This window comes from Strix aluco, chromosome 15 (genome assembly GCF_031877795.1).
Source record: "Strix aluco isolate bStrAlu1 chromosome 15, bStrAlu1.hap1, whole genome shotgun sequence".
NCBI lineage: Eukaryota > Metazoa > Chordata > Aves > Strigiformes > Strigidae > Strix > Strix aluco.
In genome coordinates this window covers 4,720,244-4,737,020 of record NC_133945.1, presented here as the reverse complement: position 1 = coordinate 4,737,020, position 16,777 = coordinate 4,720,244, and the positions used below count along the sequence as shown (strand labels likewise).

Genomic DNA, 16,777 nt, shown 5'->3' with positions numbered 1-16,777 from the left:
CGTCTCTCCCGCCATAGCCCCCGAGCGCCCCCACCCGCGGGGGGACATTTCCCGCGCGCCCGAGGGGGCGGGGCGGGGGTCACGTGACGCGCTGCCGTTCCCGCCCTGCCCCGCGCGGATTGGCGGCGGCCGCGCGGGACGGTTGAGCCGGCGGCGCGCGCCATGGCGGCAGGTAGCGGGGGGGGGGCCTCGGAGGTACCGGGGGGTCACTGGGGCGGCGGGACACGGGGCGACACCGGATCTGGGGGGGGGGCTGGGAGCACGGAGATACCGGAGGCGTCACCGGGGTGGGGGGGTAACGGGGGCGTCACCGGGGCGGGAGGACTCGGAGCATGGCGTTACCGGGAGCGACAGCGGGCTCGGGGCACGGGGGTGTCACCGGGGCTGGTGGGGGGGCTCGGGACACGGAGATAACGGGGGCATCACCGGGGCTGGGGAGATTCAGGGTGCGGGGGTAACGGGGGCATCACCGGGGCTGGGGGGATTCGGGGTGCGGGGGTAACGGGGGTGTCACCGAGCACGGCGGCAGCACCGGGGCTGGGGGGACTCGGAGCACGGAGATAACGGGGGCGTCACCGAGGCTGGTGTGGGGAGGCTCGGGACACGGAGATAACGGGGGCATCACCGGGGCTGGGGGGCCTCGGGGCACGGAGATAACGGGGTGCCAACAGGGCAGGGGATCTTGAGACACGGAGCCATCAGCGGGGTCCCCGGTACAGGGGGTAACGGGGGGCGTCCGGGCGGGGGTACCATCCCCTCGCCAATCCCGGTGCCGGTACCAGCAGCCTGGCAGCGCCCCTACCTGAACATCTTCAAGCACTTCCGCGTGGAGGAGTGGAAGCGCTCCGCCAGGGAGGGGGACGTGGCCGCCCTCACGGTAACGGGGACACCGGCACCGCGGGGTGGGGGGGGCACCGGCCACGGGTGGGCCGCGCTGACCCCCCCGTCCCCCTTCCCTGTGGTTTCGGAAGGACGCGAGGCTGAAGGGAACCGTCTACCGGATCCGGGGCTCCGTCCCCGCCAGCAGCTACCTGCAGCTGCCCCGGTCGGGGACGCAGTCGCTGGGGCTGGCGGGGCGCTACCTCTACCTGCTCTTCAGGCCCATGCCCCGCAAGCACTTCGTCGTCCACCTGGACGTCACCACCGAGGTACGTGACACGGGGTGGCCTCGTTAAACCGCCGTCGTTAGCGTCGTGGCCCCATTGAAGGACATGGGGGTGGCAGCGGTGGTCTTCTGCGCTTGGGGGCGTGCGGCATTTGGCAGGTGTTTGTTGCTGCTGGTGGGTTACCCCGGGCTGGAGATGGTTTCCATCCTCGTGGCCTCTCCAGAGGGGACAGGAGACACAGCCACGTGCCTTCTCCTCTGCAGCATTTCCCTGCCGAAGCCACCAGGGTGACTAAAGCTCTTTGCGTGTTTGTCTTCCCAGGAAAACCAGGTGGTTCGCATCTCTTTCTCCAACCTCTTCAAGGAGTTCAGATCCACAGCCACCTGGCTGCAGTTCCCCTTTGTCTGCGGAGCAGCCGAGGGCTCCGTGTGCGACCGCGCGGCCGGGGCCTCCAGGCACGGTGAGGAGCGTGTGAGGTGCTGCCGCTCACGGCAGCTGGCGCATCGCCACCGAAATAAATCGTCAGGAAAGAAATTGAGTTTCAGAAGTTGACTTGATGCGTTCAAGGAGGGTGGAGAGTGGTGGTCCTGAGTGGGAGACCCTCAGCAGCGGGAAGGTTGGAGCTGTAGCTCCCGTGAGGGATGTCCCCCATCCCTGTTCTCCCAAGCAGTGGGGTGCAGTGTCAGGCTGGGTGTGAGTCCACAGAGGCAGCGGGACTGCTTGTCTGTCCTTCCCCACCCCTGCACTGCTTGCTACAAGGCGAGTTTTCCCATCTCCCATCTTGGCACAGACAAGCCAAGCCTGGTGGAAGTCTTGCCTGGTAAATACTTTTCACTTACCCATTGTTAACCTTGTGTCTCCCCTTCTGCGAGGTGCAGGGTCTGTAGCATCTTTTCCCATCTTCCCTTTTGCCACCTGCCGCTGTCCTCCCCAGATCTCGTGGGCGCAGCCCCTGCGGACGTGCGCTGGACCTGCCTGGTGCTTGACCTCCACTCCATCCTCTCCCTCTACCTCAACCGCCGTTACAGCCACCTGAAGAGCGTCAAGCTCTGCTCCAACCTGCTGGTGAAAAACCTCTGCACGAGCGACTTGGTGTTCGACCCGGGTGAGGAGCTGAGACCTCTGGTTTCTGCCGTGACTTCAACCCAGCCTGGGTGGAGCCCGTGGGGGTTTAAAGCTGCTTTTGCAGACGTGATGCCAGCAGGGTCGTTGGCGCTGGCAGGGCACTCAGCTGCTGTTACTGGAGCAGTACGATATGAAGCAGAAAGGGCAAAATACTTGGAACGATGTTAAGTTTCCACAGTCTCCTGAGCTCTGGAGGAAAGTGTCCTCTCATTTTCCAGCTGTAAAAGTGAGTGGTAAGAGTGAAGTTAAATATCTTACCAAGGTTAGAATTCTTTTTGGGGGGAAAAAAATCAGAGGCGTTACCAAGCCTCACATCTCTAAGGCCTGTGCTTTTATCTGCTGGAAAAGCCTGTTGTTTTTTTGTCTCAGAAATCTTCCAACCTACTTTTTTTATCCACCTATTCAGTGTGGCAAGTATACTTTGGTTGGTTCTGCCTTTCTTTTTTTGTGCTGGAAATCTGCCCGAACTGACTGGCCAACTGGAAAGCATCAGCGAAGAGGAAGTTATAGATACTGCTTTCAGATTCCTGAAACTTGTTGTATCTTGAAGACTTTCATGAATTTACAAACGCATGAAGGAAAGAAGACGAGAAAATGAGAAAAGAGCCTTAACACAAATCACGTGAAACTGCTGAACCACTGAATAGAAAACTTAAGTGAATCTTGGGGCCGGATTTGTAACTCGAAACCAAGGGTTTATGCTGTGGGGTCTTCTTTGGAGGTTGAGAGTTTCAGGAATATTCCTGTGCAAAGGTGTGTTAGTTTGTTACCTCAGGGTTGTAATCTTTGTTTTTTCAGGTGTTCTCAAAGAGGGAAGTGATTTGTGCCCATGTCCCACAGGAAGTGCGTGATTTCAGCCAGCTCCACGGGCCTTGGAGAACTTATTCTCTTTATCTTTATGTCTGTGCTGCCAGGTGTGACCTTCTCCGAGGCCCGGCTAGCCGACCTGGCCTGCCGCGGGGTCGCTCCCATGCCGCGGGAAATGGCTTTCCCTGTGCCGAAGGGAGAGAAGTGGCACGACCTCTATGACTACATCAGGTACGGCTGCTCCTGGCTGCTCTAGAGCCCACCGTGGCTCTGAGACCTCCCCGTTCCCCGGGGGAGGGCAGGACGGGTAACGCTGCTTATGGAATGACGGATCCAGACAAACCTGGGGCTCGAGTGGAGACATTTTGGTCACCCCAACTCCAGCATTTAGGTGTCGTTAACAGGTCTACCCTGGTCTAAGCTTAATTGCTTAAATGTTTTGGGGTAGGAAAAAGGCTTCCTGGTGTTAACACCGGTCCCCTCTCTCAACCGTCTCTTGCTGGGATTGCTCCCATGGCTAACAGCTTAATGCAAGCCTTTCCTCTGGGCTTGCTGTTCCTCGGGAGCACTTCAGCCTCTTGCTAAGTTAAAGGGTAGCCTGCCAGGGGCTGCTGAGCTGTCACTGGCTGTAATGCCTCGCTGAGGGGCAGATATAAGCATACCTTCCTCAGCTTTGGTGCTGGGCTACCATCAGTGGTGAGGTTTTTGCCAGAGAACCGTGACAGCTCATTGCAGTCATCCATTTAGCAGCACTGCCTAAAGCACACGGTGCCGAGGTAACCCCTGGAAAGTAACAGTGTAGATGACACCTGGGAGATGCTTTAGTATCCCGATATTTGGGGGAGGATGGGGCAAAACGCGGAATTCTAGAGGAGACAGTGAAAAGGCTTTTGTGCCAGGCCATGAGTTATCAAGTGGGATTCCCAGGTGCCAGTGCAATATCCTGATTACACGGCACCTTCCTCTGACTTTGCTCAGGTTCCCATCCGAGGGGTCCAAGCTGCCGTATGACTCCATCCAGAAGAGCTGTGCCAGTCCTGCAGCAGGTGGGAAGGCTGGGGACAGCAGCCCAGGCTGTGCCACCCCGGGTGGATGCCTTGGGTTTCCAAAAGAGCCCAACCCGCTCCTCGTGTCACCCAGGTGGCCGAGTCTCGGAGGACTCCGTCCGCCAGCTGCCCCAGCCAGTGACGCTCACCAAAGCAGTCCGTGACCGACTGTCCCTCATCCATCAGATAACCAGTCCCAAAGCTGTAAGTGCACCGTGGAGGAGGCTGCAACTTCTTCCTTTCTGTCTCCCGTGGAGTTTTCCCCACGTCTTGTCTCTGAGTTCCTTTATTTAGGGCATAGAAGCTGCTGCTTGTTGTTTGCAGCTGATCTGGGCAGGTCAGACCCCTGATCTGGGCATGGTTTGGTGACCACAGCCCCGCAGTTAATGACTGGGTGGTTCAGTCTGGCGTGGTGCAGAGCAGAGACAAGATAAATGCCAAGTACCTCATAATCTCCAGACATCTATCCTCCCTGTCTCAGCTGAGGCAGCAAATAGATGTGTTTTCAAATTATAGATAGGAAATGAGGACTGGAGACTAAAACTTGATCGGGTGCCCTCAGGGAGCAGAGCAGTGTGTGGAGTCTGGATTGCAGGCAGCTGCCCTCACCGCTGAGTTCCCCTTCCCTGCTGGTGGTGATGTGGGAGATGGGGCTCAGACTGACTTACCAGGCAGCGTGGTGATGGGCTTTTGGAGAGGGACTGAGGGAAGCCATCCTTCTCACGCTGTGGAGAGGAAGAAAACGAGGATCGTGGCCACTTTGCTGTTCTGAACTGGGATGCGCCAGGCTGGCTGGCCAGGGGCTTTGAGCCTCCTCTGCTCAGTGGAGAGAGGGCGGCTCTTCCAGGGCTGGATCTTTTCTGGGGCTCTGGTTTGCTGTCTGGAGGAGGTGCACTGTGCACAGACAACACTGGGAGTGTAGGGAGAGTGGCTGGTTCACGTACCTGGCTGAGTTAGGTACACATTCATCCTTTTTATCGCTGTGGAGTCACTTGGGAGAGACGCGGCTGTCTCCCTGTCTCTGCCTTTGCGGTGGATGGGAGGCACTGGGAGGAGGGCTGATCTCTGTCTGAGGCTTTGCTCTTTCTCAGATGCCGCGCCGGCGTCCTCTAATTGCAAAAACCATCCCTGAGGTTCACCTGACAGCCCCAGGGCCTCCGAGAGTGGTGCCTGCTGGGGACCAGGAGCTAGAGAAGAACCAGAGACCACACAGTGCAGGGGACACTGGGCAGTCACCGGCAATCAGTGATGGTGGCATCCACGTGTACGCTCATCAGAGGAGCAAACAAACCACCCGAGGTGTCCATGCTGGCTCAGAAGAGGTGGGTGAAGCCCTGAGGAGTCACAGCAGCCCAAGAGTGGCTTTGGGACGCTTATGGCTGATGTTTGTGAGCGTGGCAGAAGCAGCAGAGGGAACACAGGCTTCAGGCTGAAGTTTCAGTTAATCCTATGGAGTCCTTTTGCTGGCATTATTTTTTCTGACTAGCAGTTCTCCTTTCCACTAGTATCTTACTCGCCTTGAAAGAGGGACCCTGTGTTCAAATGCACTGACCTTAAGCTAATGATGTATGTTTACTAATTTGCCCAGAACGTGTACAGGAAGGGCCCTGGGCCAGGCGTGCCATCCAGCAGGAGAGCCTCTGCCTGCAGGGTAAGAGGACAGCCCTTCCTGCAGCAGCCACCAGCCCGCTGGGCATCACCAGGGCACTGGGGAGGGCTGGCTGTAACCCCCCAGCCTGGCTGGGATTGCTGCTTAATGCTGGGAAACCCCAGCTCCTCCTTCCTGCCAGATTTAACTTCTGCCAGGTTGAATACTTTAAAGCCATCCCCTCTAACAGGAGAGAACTCAAAGCTGCCTCTGTGCTTTGGAGAGAAACTAGCAATGGGGAAGGAGGGGGCTTGTGGGTGGAGGACCTCAGTCCAGTTCTAAGTGTGACAGTGCTGTCTGTTTTTTTTTTTTCCAGAGGCTCTTACCGGATCCCATCCTGAAGCTGAGAATGATTATTGGCTTTGGAGGCTGCAGCACCAAACAGGTCAGTAGCTCGGATGGTTTGGGGAGTTGATCTGTAATCACGTGGCCAGGGTATTGATTTTTTTGGAGGTGTGAAAGGCAGCTGAGTGCCACCCTTCCTGCACTTTTTGATGGGGAAAATGACCCCAGAGCAGATGGGCACGAGCTTATGTTTGTGCACAGGTCTTCCGCTGTTATGATGGTGAATTAGAAATTATGGGGGACTTTTAGATCTCACGGCTTCTCTGTTTAAACATGTTAAAATTAGAGCTGCTTTGTAGGAGTCTGGAAAGGAAGGGCTGTGTTTTCGATTGTTTCCATGGGGCACCCTGCCTCGCAGGAGCCCAGCTTGCAGTCTGTTAGGGTAAAGAAAGGGTCATTTTGGTTCAGCCAGTTCAAGGCTCTGCCGACATCATTTTCCTTGTGTCTGGTGTTGATGTAGTAGCCATGATTGGCAAATCCACTGAATTAAGTAGGATGGTGGCTGGGCTCTTAGTCTTCCTTTGCAAGTTAGAGGGGTACTTGTTGTATGGGAGAGCATCCTTTCACCTGACACATGCAGCAGATCTGTTGAAGAAATCTCTGCGGGTCCAGCCTCAGACCCGGGGGACCTCTGGAGGATCTGCAGCCCCCTCATTCCTGTCTTGGTCTGCAGGTGCTGTGGACTCAGGACAATGCTGCGGTGGTCTACCCCTGCCACGCTGTTATAGTGACCCTGCAGATCCAGACTGGAGAGCAGAGGTTCTTCATTGGACACACGGATAAGGTGAGCGTAACTCTCCTTACAGAGCCCCGTGGCAGCGCTGTCCTTGTACCGCAGATGTATCCCCGGTCCCAGCTCTCCTCGAGAGCCTCTAACCTGGTGCTTCCCACAGGTGTCAGCGCTGGCCTTCAACGGGAACAGCACCTTGCTGGCCTCGGCACAGGCTGGTGCCCTGAGCGTGGTGCGCCTCTGGGACTTCCCGACGGGCAGCTGCCTCTCAGTGTTTAAAACCCACGTCCAGTCCCTCTTGTCCCTGAGGTGGGTTTCAGCCTGGGCGTGGGGATGCGTTCAGGTGGGCTAAATGTTGCAGCATGGCAGCTTTCCTGCGCTATTCATGCGTGATAAGCCAGGGGTGAATTATAGCTCTCCTTCATCTGCCTGTGTTTATCACCGAGACCTGCTGGCAGCTGGCCCGGAACAGCCGATACACTGCCAGCTCCCTCCTGAGCTTATCCCTCAGGTCTTGCAGTCTCCCCATACCCACAACTTGTCTCCTTTTATTCCCCACTGAGATGCGCTTGGGGTACAAGGAGCTGCATTTCACCAGGTGGCCTCTTCTTGCAGCTTTTCCTACAGTGGAGCCGTTCTGTGTGGCGTCGGAAAGGATGGGCACGGCAAAACGGTGAGAAATGAAACTTGGGTTTGGAGGCTTCCCTGCCCCATGAACAAGCAACATGAGATGGCTGCCCTCCCAGATTATTTTGCAGACAAACCTCTGCTCTGGGCTTTCGTAGAGATGTTCTTCACTGTAGTCAGAGGGAGATCCCTTTCTTGTTAGCTGCTTAGAAAATACTTCCCTTCTACCCAATGCTTGTGAGTATTTGCATGCACGTTCTTCAGCTGCAAGCAAACAAATCGTTTTGGAAGCAGCCTGTGAGACCTGCTTGGTTGAGCTTTGGGGCTGTTTCTGTCCCTGGTGTTGTCCCCACTAGGAGCCCAGGCGGGGTGATGGAGGCGGTGGTGTGATTCTGCCGCACCCTGCAGGGATCGCTGCGGGCTCACACGCCGTGTTGCCGCTCGCCTCCGCAGCCATTCTGGCCCACCGGACTGAGGGTCACACGTGTTTGTGTGGCATTCCAGCTGGAAGGCTTGCGAACACATAGTGATGGAATGGGAATTGAAATGGGAGGTTCAGCACTGACTGAAGCCCCAAACCCCCTTTTTTTTTTTTTTTTTTATAGCATTTAGGGGAAGATGCGAGGTTTAATCCTTCAGTTCTGAGCATCACAGACATTGCTGCTAGAAGGGATGCTGGGAACTGAAGCTGCCACCCACCAGTGCAGCTAAGGGATGACGCAGATCCCACATGTAGCAGTCAAAAATAAAATTGTTTCATGGGACTGGGGGTTTTGTTTTATCAGTGGAACTGTTTTTATCCACTGATCCCTTATTGACAACCACCAGCAATTAGCTGTGCCATCGCTAACTGCGTACTGCCTGCACGAAAAAACAAACAATGCTCCATTTTTTTTCCCAGGACGTGGCAATGGTCCACAATGGGGGTGGGAACTGTCAAGCTGAAACTGGGGAGGGGGGATCAATAGGGCGAAAGCAGGATGGGAGAACAGGGTGTACTGCGGCGCTGGCCAGGAGCACCTCTCCCAGGGTGATGCCTCAGCCCATCCCAGCCGCCAAGGTGATCCTGGGTCTGTTTTTAACACTGTTTGGAAGTGCAGAGCATCAAATCACCTGCATTTCTTCACCCATCTCCTGCTTTTCTTTGGGGAAAGGGTTTAACTCTTGCCTCTCGTGATGGGCACTGTGAGTGTGCAAAGTGCTGCGAGAGCCAGCGCAGCCAGACACGTGCTACCTCCAGCTCTCGCGGACTGGCTCAGCCCTGATACAGCTCTTATATCTCAGCAGGCAGAGTTCCCACTCCTCTGTGGATTTTCTTTCCAAGTCTGAGCCCTGTTGCCAGGCAGCCCTGGGATTTAGAACCTATGATTATGGATGCCAGACAAGTACATTGCCATGAAGCTTTGCAAAGCTGTTGGACTGTCCTAAACCCTCTGTGCAAGAGGTTTTTTTTTTTTCCCCTGCTTCAACTCTGTTATCAATACTTTGTGCCCAGCTCTGGAATAGGCTCACGTATGTGCAGCTGGTCAGCTGCTGTAATGAAAAGCTCTTTTGCTGCCAAGGTTTCCACGTTTGAGCAGCTCTTCCATCATGTTTTCTTGCTTCAGATGGTGGTGGTGTGGAATGCTGCTCAGGTGACCCGTGGTGGAGAGGTGGCCGTGCTGGCCAAAGCACACACCGATGTGGACATCCAGGCCTTGAAGATTGCTTTTTTTGATGATAGAAGGTAGCTTGCAAAGAAAATAAATCAAAAGCATTGGTTCTGGCATGGCTGCAGGGGCAATCGTGGTGCTGCAGCCATCCAGTTGCCATTCCTGTTCTCAGTCCTCGCTGTCAGGTGGTGGCCCTTGGGGCACTCTCCTTTCGCGGGGAGCTTGGAGAGTCCTGCCCTGGTCCTCACACAGTCTCTCCCGGGACAGGATGGTATCGTGCGGCCGGGACAACGTCAGGCTGTGGCGAGTGCGGAGCGGAGCGCTGCGCTCGTGTCCCGTCAATCTGGGCGAGTACCATTCCCTGGAGTTCACCGACCTGGCCTTCGAGGAGGGACACACGGCCGAGCGGGAGCCGGAGGACCGCACGCTGTAAGGGGCTGCTGGGCTCCACCGTCACCCGTCCGCGGGGCAGCCTGCCAGGAGGGAGCTCTACGGCTCTCGGCTGCCTTCAGCGTCCTCCTTCCCCCTCCTCTGTGGGAGCATGGCGTTTTGCTTGGGTTTTCCCTGCAAAATACATACGGCTTCTGGAGCTGGGAGAGCCTCTCCCCTCCTCAGTGTGCTTCATGTCCCAAAAGAGATTGGGCTGCTTGTAGAATAGCCCAAGGAGTGGGTCTTTCCTCTTGCCATACTGATGTTTTGCCTTATTCAGTGAACCTCTCCCTGACCCAAGGCTAGTGGTTAGCTTTCTGCTGGCAGCAGGAGGAGTGTGGTGCATATCCTCTTGCGTATAGACAGACACTTTTCATCAAAGCCAGACCTTTGTTGCTACCACATACTCTTCCATAAAGGCAGAGCTGTCGGCTCCGCTGGCCCTGCCTTCCTCTGGGCTGTGTCCTGTGGCAGAGAGAGGTTCCTTTCTGAAGCCTATGCCAAGCGTTTAGCTCTTTTGCGAATTGATGTTTCAAAGGGACAGGAAGTCAAATAGGAAGCTCTGGCTTGGTTGTAGATTTGTTAAGGTAGCTCATGGAAAAGTGCCCTTGAACACCTTGTTGACCCCTTAGGTTAGTGTGAACCAGAATTGCTTTCCATCAGGCAAACAGTTTAACAGGTGAACCAAGCTGGGTTTTTACTAAACCGCGCCGACACAGCTCCTCTTAACCCTGGGGTGCCAGAGCAGGGGTCTCTCTCCTTTACAGCTTTGTCTGCAGCAAGAGCGGCCACGTCCTGGAGGTGGACTACAAGAACGTCTGCATGAGGAGCGCGCGGCGGCTCCTGCCCGCACAGCACCAGGGCTGCCAGCAGCAGGACAAGGCAGGCAGCGGTGCAGGTAGGAGTATCTGCAGGCAGGGAGGAGGGGGGTCAGCAGGGGAGCACTTCAGCCATCGTCGGGGGGCAGAAATGAACTCAAATCTCTGGTAAAATAAACCAGCTATTTACCTACTGCTAAGGATTATTTTGGGTTGATTAGATCATTGCTAGCTATTTGCCTCTTAAGTGCTGCAAATAATCTTCCTTAGTACAGCAAAGTATCATTTTAAGAAAGAATTTTAGCATTTTCAATGCTGATTGCACTTTCAGAGAAACACTACTTTTAGAAACATGAAACAAGGTCTTAATTTGCTGATGGGAGTCTTAATGTAGAGATGGAAAAAGAGCGAGGCAGACCAACGAAATTTTGATGATTTTTTTTCATTATTCAGCCTGTGCAGAGTGTTTGGGAAATCTTTGTTGCTGTATACTAAGTAGTACAGCTTTCGGCCCTTCCGTTCATTTTAACAGCGGGAAGAATTCACTTTCAAGTGTGATTGCTATGATACCTTAAAACTTAGTGCATAGTTTGCTTTGGCAAATTGAGCTAATTAACGTAGAGCATGCCTCTTTGAGAGCTATGTAACTCTGGTTCTCACTTCATGGGCGAGAAAATGCCCAAGAGGAGATGAAACAATGTCCTTGGGTGTCCTCCTGGTAGCAGTGCTGGCTCTTGCCAGTGCTTTGACCAACGGACTTTATACCTGAATCAAAAAACGCAGCTTCTGTAGGTCTGTATTCTCTGTACCTTCTCACTACGCCGCAGAGAGGATTTGAGACGTGGAAATGAAAGGGGTTTGCATCTCTGCCAGTTAATCTAGGACATCCCTTGCTACAAGATCCTGTTCAAGGCAAAAATATGGCAGGGTTTAACAAGCGGCAAGGATTTTCTGTGCCTGGCGAGAGTTGCACAATGGTAAAGAGGAGTGCTGGAAAGAGATGGGGACTGAATGTGTTTTGAGTCACCGTGGGATTCCTGGTTGCTGCTTCTGAGGCTTCGGCTGCTGGTGCAGGTGGACCATTGGACTCAGCTCTGGGAGGGGGCAGTCCTCAGTTTGAGTTTTCTTGTTTCAGCTGTACAAGTTAGTGTTGTTTTTTGGGTTTTCAGGCCCTGGGATCGCTATAAACAGTATTAGTCTCTCCTCAACCTTCTGTGCTACGGGTTCAGAAGATGGCTACCTGCGGCTGTGGCCACTGGACTTCTCAGCTGTTGTCTTAGAGGCAGGTGAGTAGAGCTGGGAGCAGTGCTTCCGAGCTCCACACCTCCATCAGCCTGCTCCTGTGAAGCCAGAACTCCACTGACATATCTCCTCACACAGTTCTCATGAACGAAGGCATCTTTTATGCCTGCTGTGTCTAGGGGTGACTGGCTTGGAAGTCTTCTACTTCAACGACAATTATTCATGTTCAGTCTTACAACTCATAGGAGAAAGGCAGGATGTCCTGGGTGAGAGCAGGCACTCCATCTTGATTTCTGTGCCCTTGTACCCATGGCTCATCTGTCTGTGAAAAATTAGGGGAGAAGTCAAGCAGTTCTTCGCTCTTTTTGAAACAATCACTGTAACAGCAGAGCCTGGGGACTTCTAGAAAGGGCAGAGACTAGTTTGTCACTAAAATCAAGCCTGCAGGCATTCAGTCTTCAGGTGGCGGGATGCTCATTCCTGTGTCATTACTTTCCTGAGTGCAAATCTGGTTTGGTAGCTGTGTTTCAGCTGCTCCTTTTCCAGGGGGGTTTGCTGACTCCTGTGTCTTTCCCCAGAGCACGAGGCTCCGGTGAGTTCTGTCTGCATCAGCCCAGACAGCCACAAAGTCTTGTGCACAACTGCCACTGGGAATCTGGGCTACCTGGATATCCAGTCCCGGGACTATAACACCCTCATGCGCTCTCACGAGGACTCCATTTTGGCATTCTCAGTAGAGGGGACCTGGAAGCAGATGGCAACAGTGTCTCAGGACAATACCATCCGAGTCTGGGACCTCGTCTCCATGCAGCAGGTAGGTGAGATGAGAGTCAGTAGGTGTCTTGCATTTAGTCTCTGCTTAGTCTCTGTTCAGTTTGGTTATCAACGCTCCACCATTCGAGAGCCCTTAAATGTCCTCCCTGAAGCTTGGGGGTGTAGCATGGGCAAGAAATCCTTTGGAAGTGTGGAGTTCTGAGAGTTTTAGCTTAGTGCATAATTTGGCCTTAGCTTCTGAAGCTATTGTTAAACAAAAATATTTTCTTTTCCTCCGTCTTTTGAATATTGCTTTTTGACACAAAACATAATACCCAAGGGCTTTATCTAAACTCCCACAGACCCAGGACTTCACTGGGCTTTAGATCCATCCAGGCAAGATCAGATTTCTGCTGTGGGACACACTCATGGTGGAGGCCCGAGGCTGTTTTGTTGTTAGGTGCAGCTGCCAGGTAGAGCTTTATCCATCTTTGTGCCTGCGGTGTGTCTCTTCCCCGCAGCTGTATGACTTCACAGCTGCAGATGAAATGCCGTGTGCTGTGGCCTTTCACCCCACGCAGCAGATCCTGGCCTGTGGCTTTGACAGCGGGATGGTGCGGACCTTCAGCTTGGCTGCTTCCGATCTCCTGGTAGAGCACAAGTAAGCGCTTGCAGTGGGAGCTGCACTGGGGCAGATACGTCTCTAACTGGGTGTCCTGGCAAGAGCCACAATGATAATCATGGAGGCAGAAAAAGTGCTTTTCTTGAGCTCAACAATTCTCATATCCCAGCTGAGTGGGTTTCAGGCAGAGATAGCCTGCTGTGCCAAGGCTCTGCGTGGTAAAAGTCCAACCTGCAAAGACTATGAGGGTTTTCTTTGTGACTTCCCAGTGGACAGTTGGCCAACAGTAGGAAAGAGCTTGTCCTAGAGAGCAGCTGAACAGGCAGCCCTTGTGAGCCTTGGTGTGGGAAGCGGAGGATGCTCCAGAGGGAGAGGGAGCATGTCCCATCCTGGACACAGCTGGAGTGCTGCGCTTGCTGCTCTGTTTTCCAAAAAGTTAGAGTGTTGATTGTCCTGGACTGCTGCAGGTGTGAGCGTGGTGGGATCCTCTGCCTGTCCCTGATTATTTTGTTCTCCTGGGTTCTTCACCATGTTGCACTCGGTGTTGCTACTGTTTTCTGGGGGTTTGTTTTTTTCTCCTCCCCTTTTTCAAGTTTTCTGCCTTCTTTCAGGCAGCACCGCACTGTGATCACTGGACTGACCTTCTCTCCCAATGGCAAGTTCATGTTCAGCTCCTGTTTGCAGGGAACTCTGGCTCTCTACAGCTGTATGGTGCAGAAGAGCCACGTCCTGAGAGTCCTGGGTAAGACTCTGAGGTTGTGGGTTGCCTTTCTTCATTTTTTATTAACACAGACATCCTAGCACCAAAGCCAAACCAGACTCAATATCTCTCTGAGTAGGTTTTCTGATGAACCTCCTGAGCTGTGTCATTTATGTTGACACCGTATGTGTGAGCAAACCCTAGTGACTGCCAACCCTTCCCTACCTGTCCTGGTTCAAATGCTCTCAGCTTGCTTGGTGTTATGATTTCGTGAATGGGATGGAATCGCAGAGACTTATTCATGCTCAAGCCCTGACTCTTTCCGTTCTGTGGATGTGCAGCTTAATTTGTTTAAACTGGATCGTTTCCCTAATCCTGCCTGCAGCAGAGCTGTGCAAAGAGCCGTGCTGGTGAGCAGAGAAGGTGGAGAGCTGCAGGCAGGGGAAGCAGTGCAGGGGCAAGGCAGTTTGGAAACATTAATGTCACATCTAATGTACACCTTTGAAATGAGCTGTGGCAGCACAAGCTCAGGCAGGGAAAGGGAGCTCTGTTATGCCAGAGCATACAAAGAGGGGGATCCTGCCCCAGGGAGGGTGCAGCTGAGGTAGGTGGAGAAGGAACAGGGGCTCGGAGACATAAGGGAATTTGTCCAAAATCACCCAAGTTTGGTGCAGTGCTGCAGCTGGACCTTTACATGTTGACTACTCTGAAATCGTGTTCACTGCCTGGCCATGTTCCAGGGACAGAAGAGTGGAATTTTGGTAATGGAATAAATAGAGAAAATTGCTGTGATTTCTGTGATATTTAGACCTTTGGGTCTATCTGCTCACTGGACTGACGTCAGCATGGTGGGGTTCAGCCCTGACTTTGTTCTGTGCAGGGTTCAGACACCCGGGCTGCAGCTGAGATCTCACATCCATAGCTCCTTGTCACAGCTTCTTGTAACGCTAGAAAATAAACACTAAAATCAATTTTATTCCCTTGACTTTGTTCTCTCCTTGAAAACACCACATGTTCAGTCAGGCAACAAGCTGTGTATCTAGACCTTGCCTGTGAGGTGGTTCACTGCACGTTTTGGGTGTTGCAGATAAAATTTGTAGCATCTTCTGCAACAGAGGTTGCTTCTTTCTCAGGCCAGAACATTAACCCAAGGCTGATTTGGAGGCAGGAGAAGCTGCGGCTACCAGTCAGCAGCACCATCACAGTGAGCTGGCTGCAGCGTGGGCTTTGCTCCTCTCTTCACTCTCTTTCTTGATGTGGCCCTCAGGCAATGTGGTGGCCCGGGATGCTGGGAGCGGTCCAGATGCTTTGGTGGTCAGTGGGGACAACCGTCTCTTGGCTTTCGTGGGTCCCTCCAAGTATGTTGTGACCGTGATGGAGGCCTGCTCTCTAGATGAGGTACCCAGCAGGCTCCCCTCGTTCCTGGGGGAGGGTGGGGAGGGGAGCGTGCTCCACAGGGTGCCACGGGATGGTGGGGAAATTCCCCTAGGCTGCATCAGATGAGAGAGATCAAGAGCCTTGGGGACCAGCAGTGTTGGAGATGGCCCTTCCCTGCACAGCAGAACCTTGCTCAGGGTGCTTACAACAAGGTTGGTTTTCCATTCTGTGAGATAGAAACAAGAAGGTCAAGGTTTCTTCTCCTCCAGCTTCATTCCCCTCTAGAAAGATAATTTGGAGAAGTCTTGTGTAGACTGACAGCTCCAACACCTCTTTGTGAGCTGCTCTCCTGGGCAGCTGGGACATTGCCTGGACCCTGCAGCCCCTCATTAGGTGGGAAGGGAGGGGTCTGGGGAGCTCTGTAGCTTCTTATTAGCCATGAGAGCAATCCTGAGGCTTCTGCAGTATTTGCTCCAGGATGTTTGTTCAGTAGCTCCTTGTTTCACAGCTGCTGAGGGTGGACATCAGCATCCTCGATTTGAACAGCACGGCCTTGGACTCTGCAGTGAGAGTCTGCTTCGCTCCTGTGCCTCGAGGCGAGCTCCTGGTATCCACTTCTTCCAATAAAATCCTTGTGCTTGATGCGAAAACAGGACGACTGGTGCGGGAGGTAGGACACTCTGAAATTCATGTACTGAGGTCTTGTCATGTGGGGCTTGGGCACTTCATGTCACTGTTGGAGGCTAAATGAGAAAAGAGCTCAGCCTGGAGTTCACAGGCTTCAAAGAAACACATGACTGGCAAGCCTGTAGCTATCCTGGTGTGGTCGTGCTCAGGGTGAGCCTGAGCTTGTCCTTGTTTTCCATGCTGTCACACTTCCAGCTGAAGCATAAGTAAGGACGTGAACTAGCTCAGTTAATGCTGCTGGTGCCATTTCTTGTCCTCAGGTGTCTCCTGTGCACAAGCTGTCCTGTTCTTCCTTGGTGTTGAGCAAGGACAGCAGGTACCTGCTCACTGCTGGTGACAAAGTCATCAAAGTGTGGGACTATCAGATGCGCTTCAATATCAACTTCCAGGTACTGCCCACAAAGGGAGGGAAGGGGATTGGTGTGGCATTTCTGAATTCCTGGAGAAGAGAGCAGCAAATGCCCTCTTTGTGACTTGGCCCAGTGTCTCCAGTCCCAGTTTGCCCAGCAGCTGCAAAATGCAGCCCTATTCCCTCGTTGAAGTAACGCCCGGCCCTGAGCACAGGTAGGGGCTGCCAAAGTACCACACCTAGCGAGGCCCTCTGCGAAGGACAGAGGGAGGTGTTACCTGTGTGCTAGGGACGGAGCCACCCAGAGAGGAAAATGGGTCGCCCGGGGATTCAGAGGTATTGAGAGTTAGGATAAAACCTTGGAGGTTTTCAGCTTCTGCTTGCTTCTCCGGATCGGTGTGTTGAAGGTCAACCCCAGGTTGATCAACCCTAGAGCACCATAGGGGTGGTGCTGGCCTCTTGAGGAGTGTAGACACTGTCTACCCAGGGTAGGGAGTGCAGTAACCACCATCCTGATAGGACAGGCGTGGTGATGAAGGTCAAGGTGTGCTCTCTCCCAGGTGTACATCGGTCACTCGGAGCCAGTGCGCCAGGTGGCCTTCACCCCAGACCAACGGCACGTCATCAGCGTTGGAGATGCCATCTTCCTCTGGGATTTCCTGGCTCTGCCTGTGGAGAGGTCACCCCCAGCCAGGTAAGTGCACTGTGCTGGGC

At 53.8% G+C, this 16,777-nt stretch overlaps 1 protein-coding gene across 1 annotated transcript in view; it reads left to right on the top strand.

The window, feature by feature from the left end:
• The first annotated feature begins 114 nt into the window (after positions 1-114).
• The window catches only part of LOC141930496 (mitochondrial Rho GTPase 2), a 45,173-nt gene continuing 28,510 nt past the window's right edge, over positions 115-16,777 (top strand). Inside the window, exons 1-24 of the mRNA XM_074841422.1 lie at positions 115-172; positions 783-877; positions 972-1,148; positions 1,428-1,566; positions 2,041-2,211; positions 3,146-3,269; positions 4,017-4,084; positions 4,179-4,288; positions 5,176-5,406; positions 6,049-6,117; positions 6,751-6,861; positions 6,971-7,116; positions 7,423-7,480; positions 9,042-9,160; positions 9,354-9,515; positions 10,283-10,413; positions 11,503-11,619; positions 12,154-12,389; positions 12,850-12,989; positions 13,562-13,692; positions 14,918-15,048; positions 15,536-15,697; positions 15,975-16,103; positions 16,624-16,757. Of these exons, the coding sequence (XP_074697523.1) occupies positions 163-172; positions 783-877; positions 972-1,148; positions 1,428-1,566; positions 2,041-2,211; positions 3,146-3,269; positions 4,017-4,084; positions 4,179-4,288; positions 5,176-5,406; positions 6,049-6,117; positions 6,751-6,861; positions 6,971-7,116; positions 7,423-7,480; positions 9,042-9,160; positions 9,354-9,515; positions 10,283-10,413; positions 11,503-11,619; positions 12,154-12,389; positions 12,850-12,989; positions 13,562-13,692; positions 14,918-15,048; positions 15,536-15,697; positions 15,975-16,103; positions 16,624-16,757 (3,101 nt within the window). The 5' untranslated portion in view covers positions 115-162. The remainder of the gene's footprint in view (positions 173-782; positions 878-971; positions 1,149-1,427; positions 1,567-2,040; positions 2,212-3,145; positions 3,270-4,016; positions 4,085-4,178; positions 4,289-5,175; positions 5,407-6,048; positions 6,118-6,750; positions 6,862-6,970; positions 7,117-7,422; positions 7,481-9,041; positions 9,161-9,353; positions 9,516-10,282; positions 10,414-11,502; positions 11,620-12,153; positions 12,390-12,849; positions 12,990-13,561; positions 13,693-14,917; positions 15,049-15,535; positions 15,698-15,974; positions 16,104-16,623; positions 16,758-16,777) is intronic.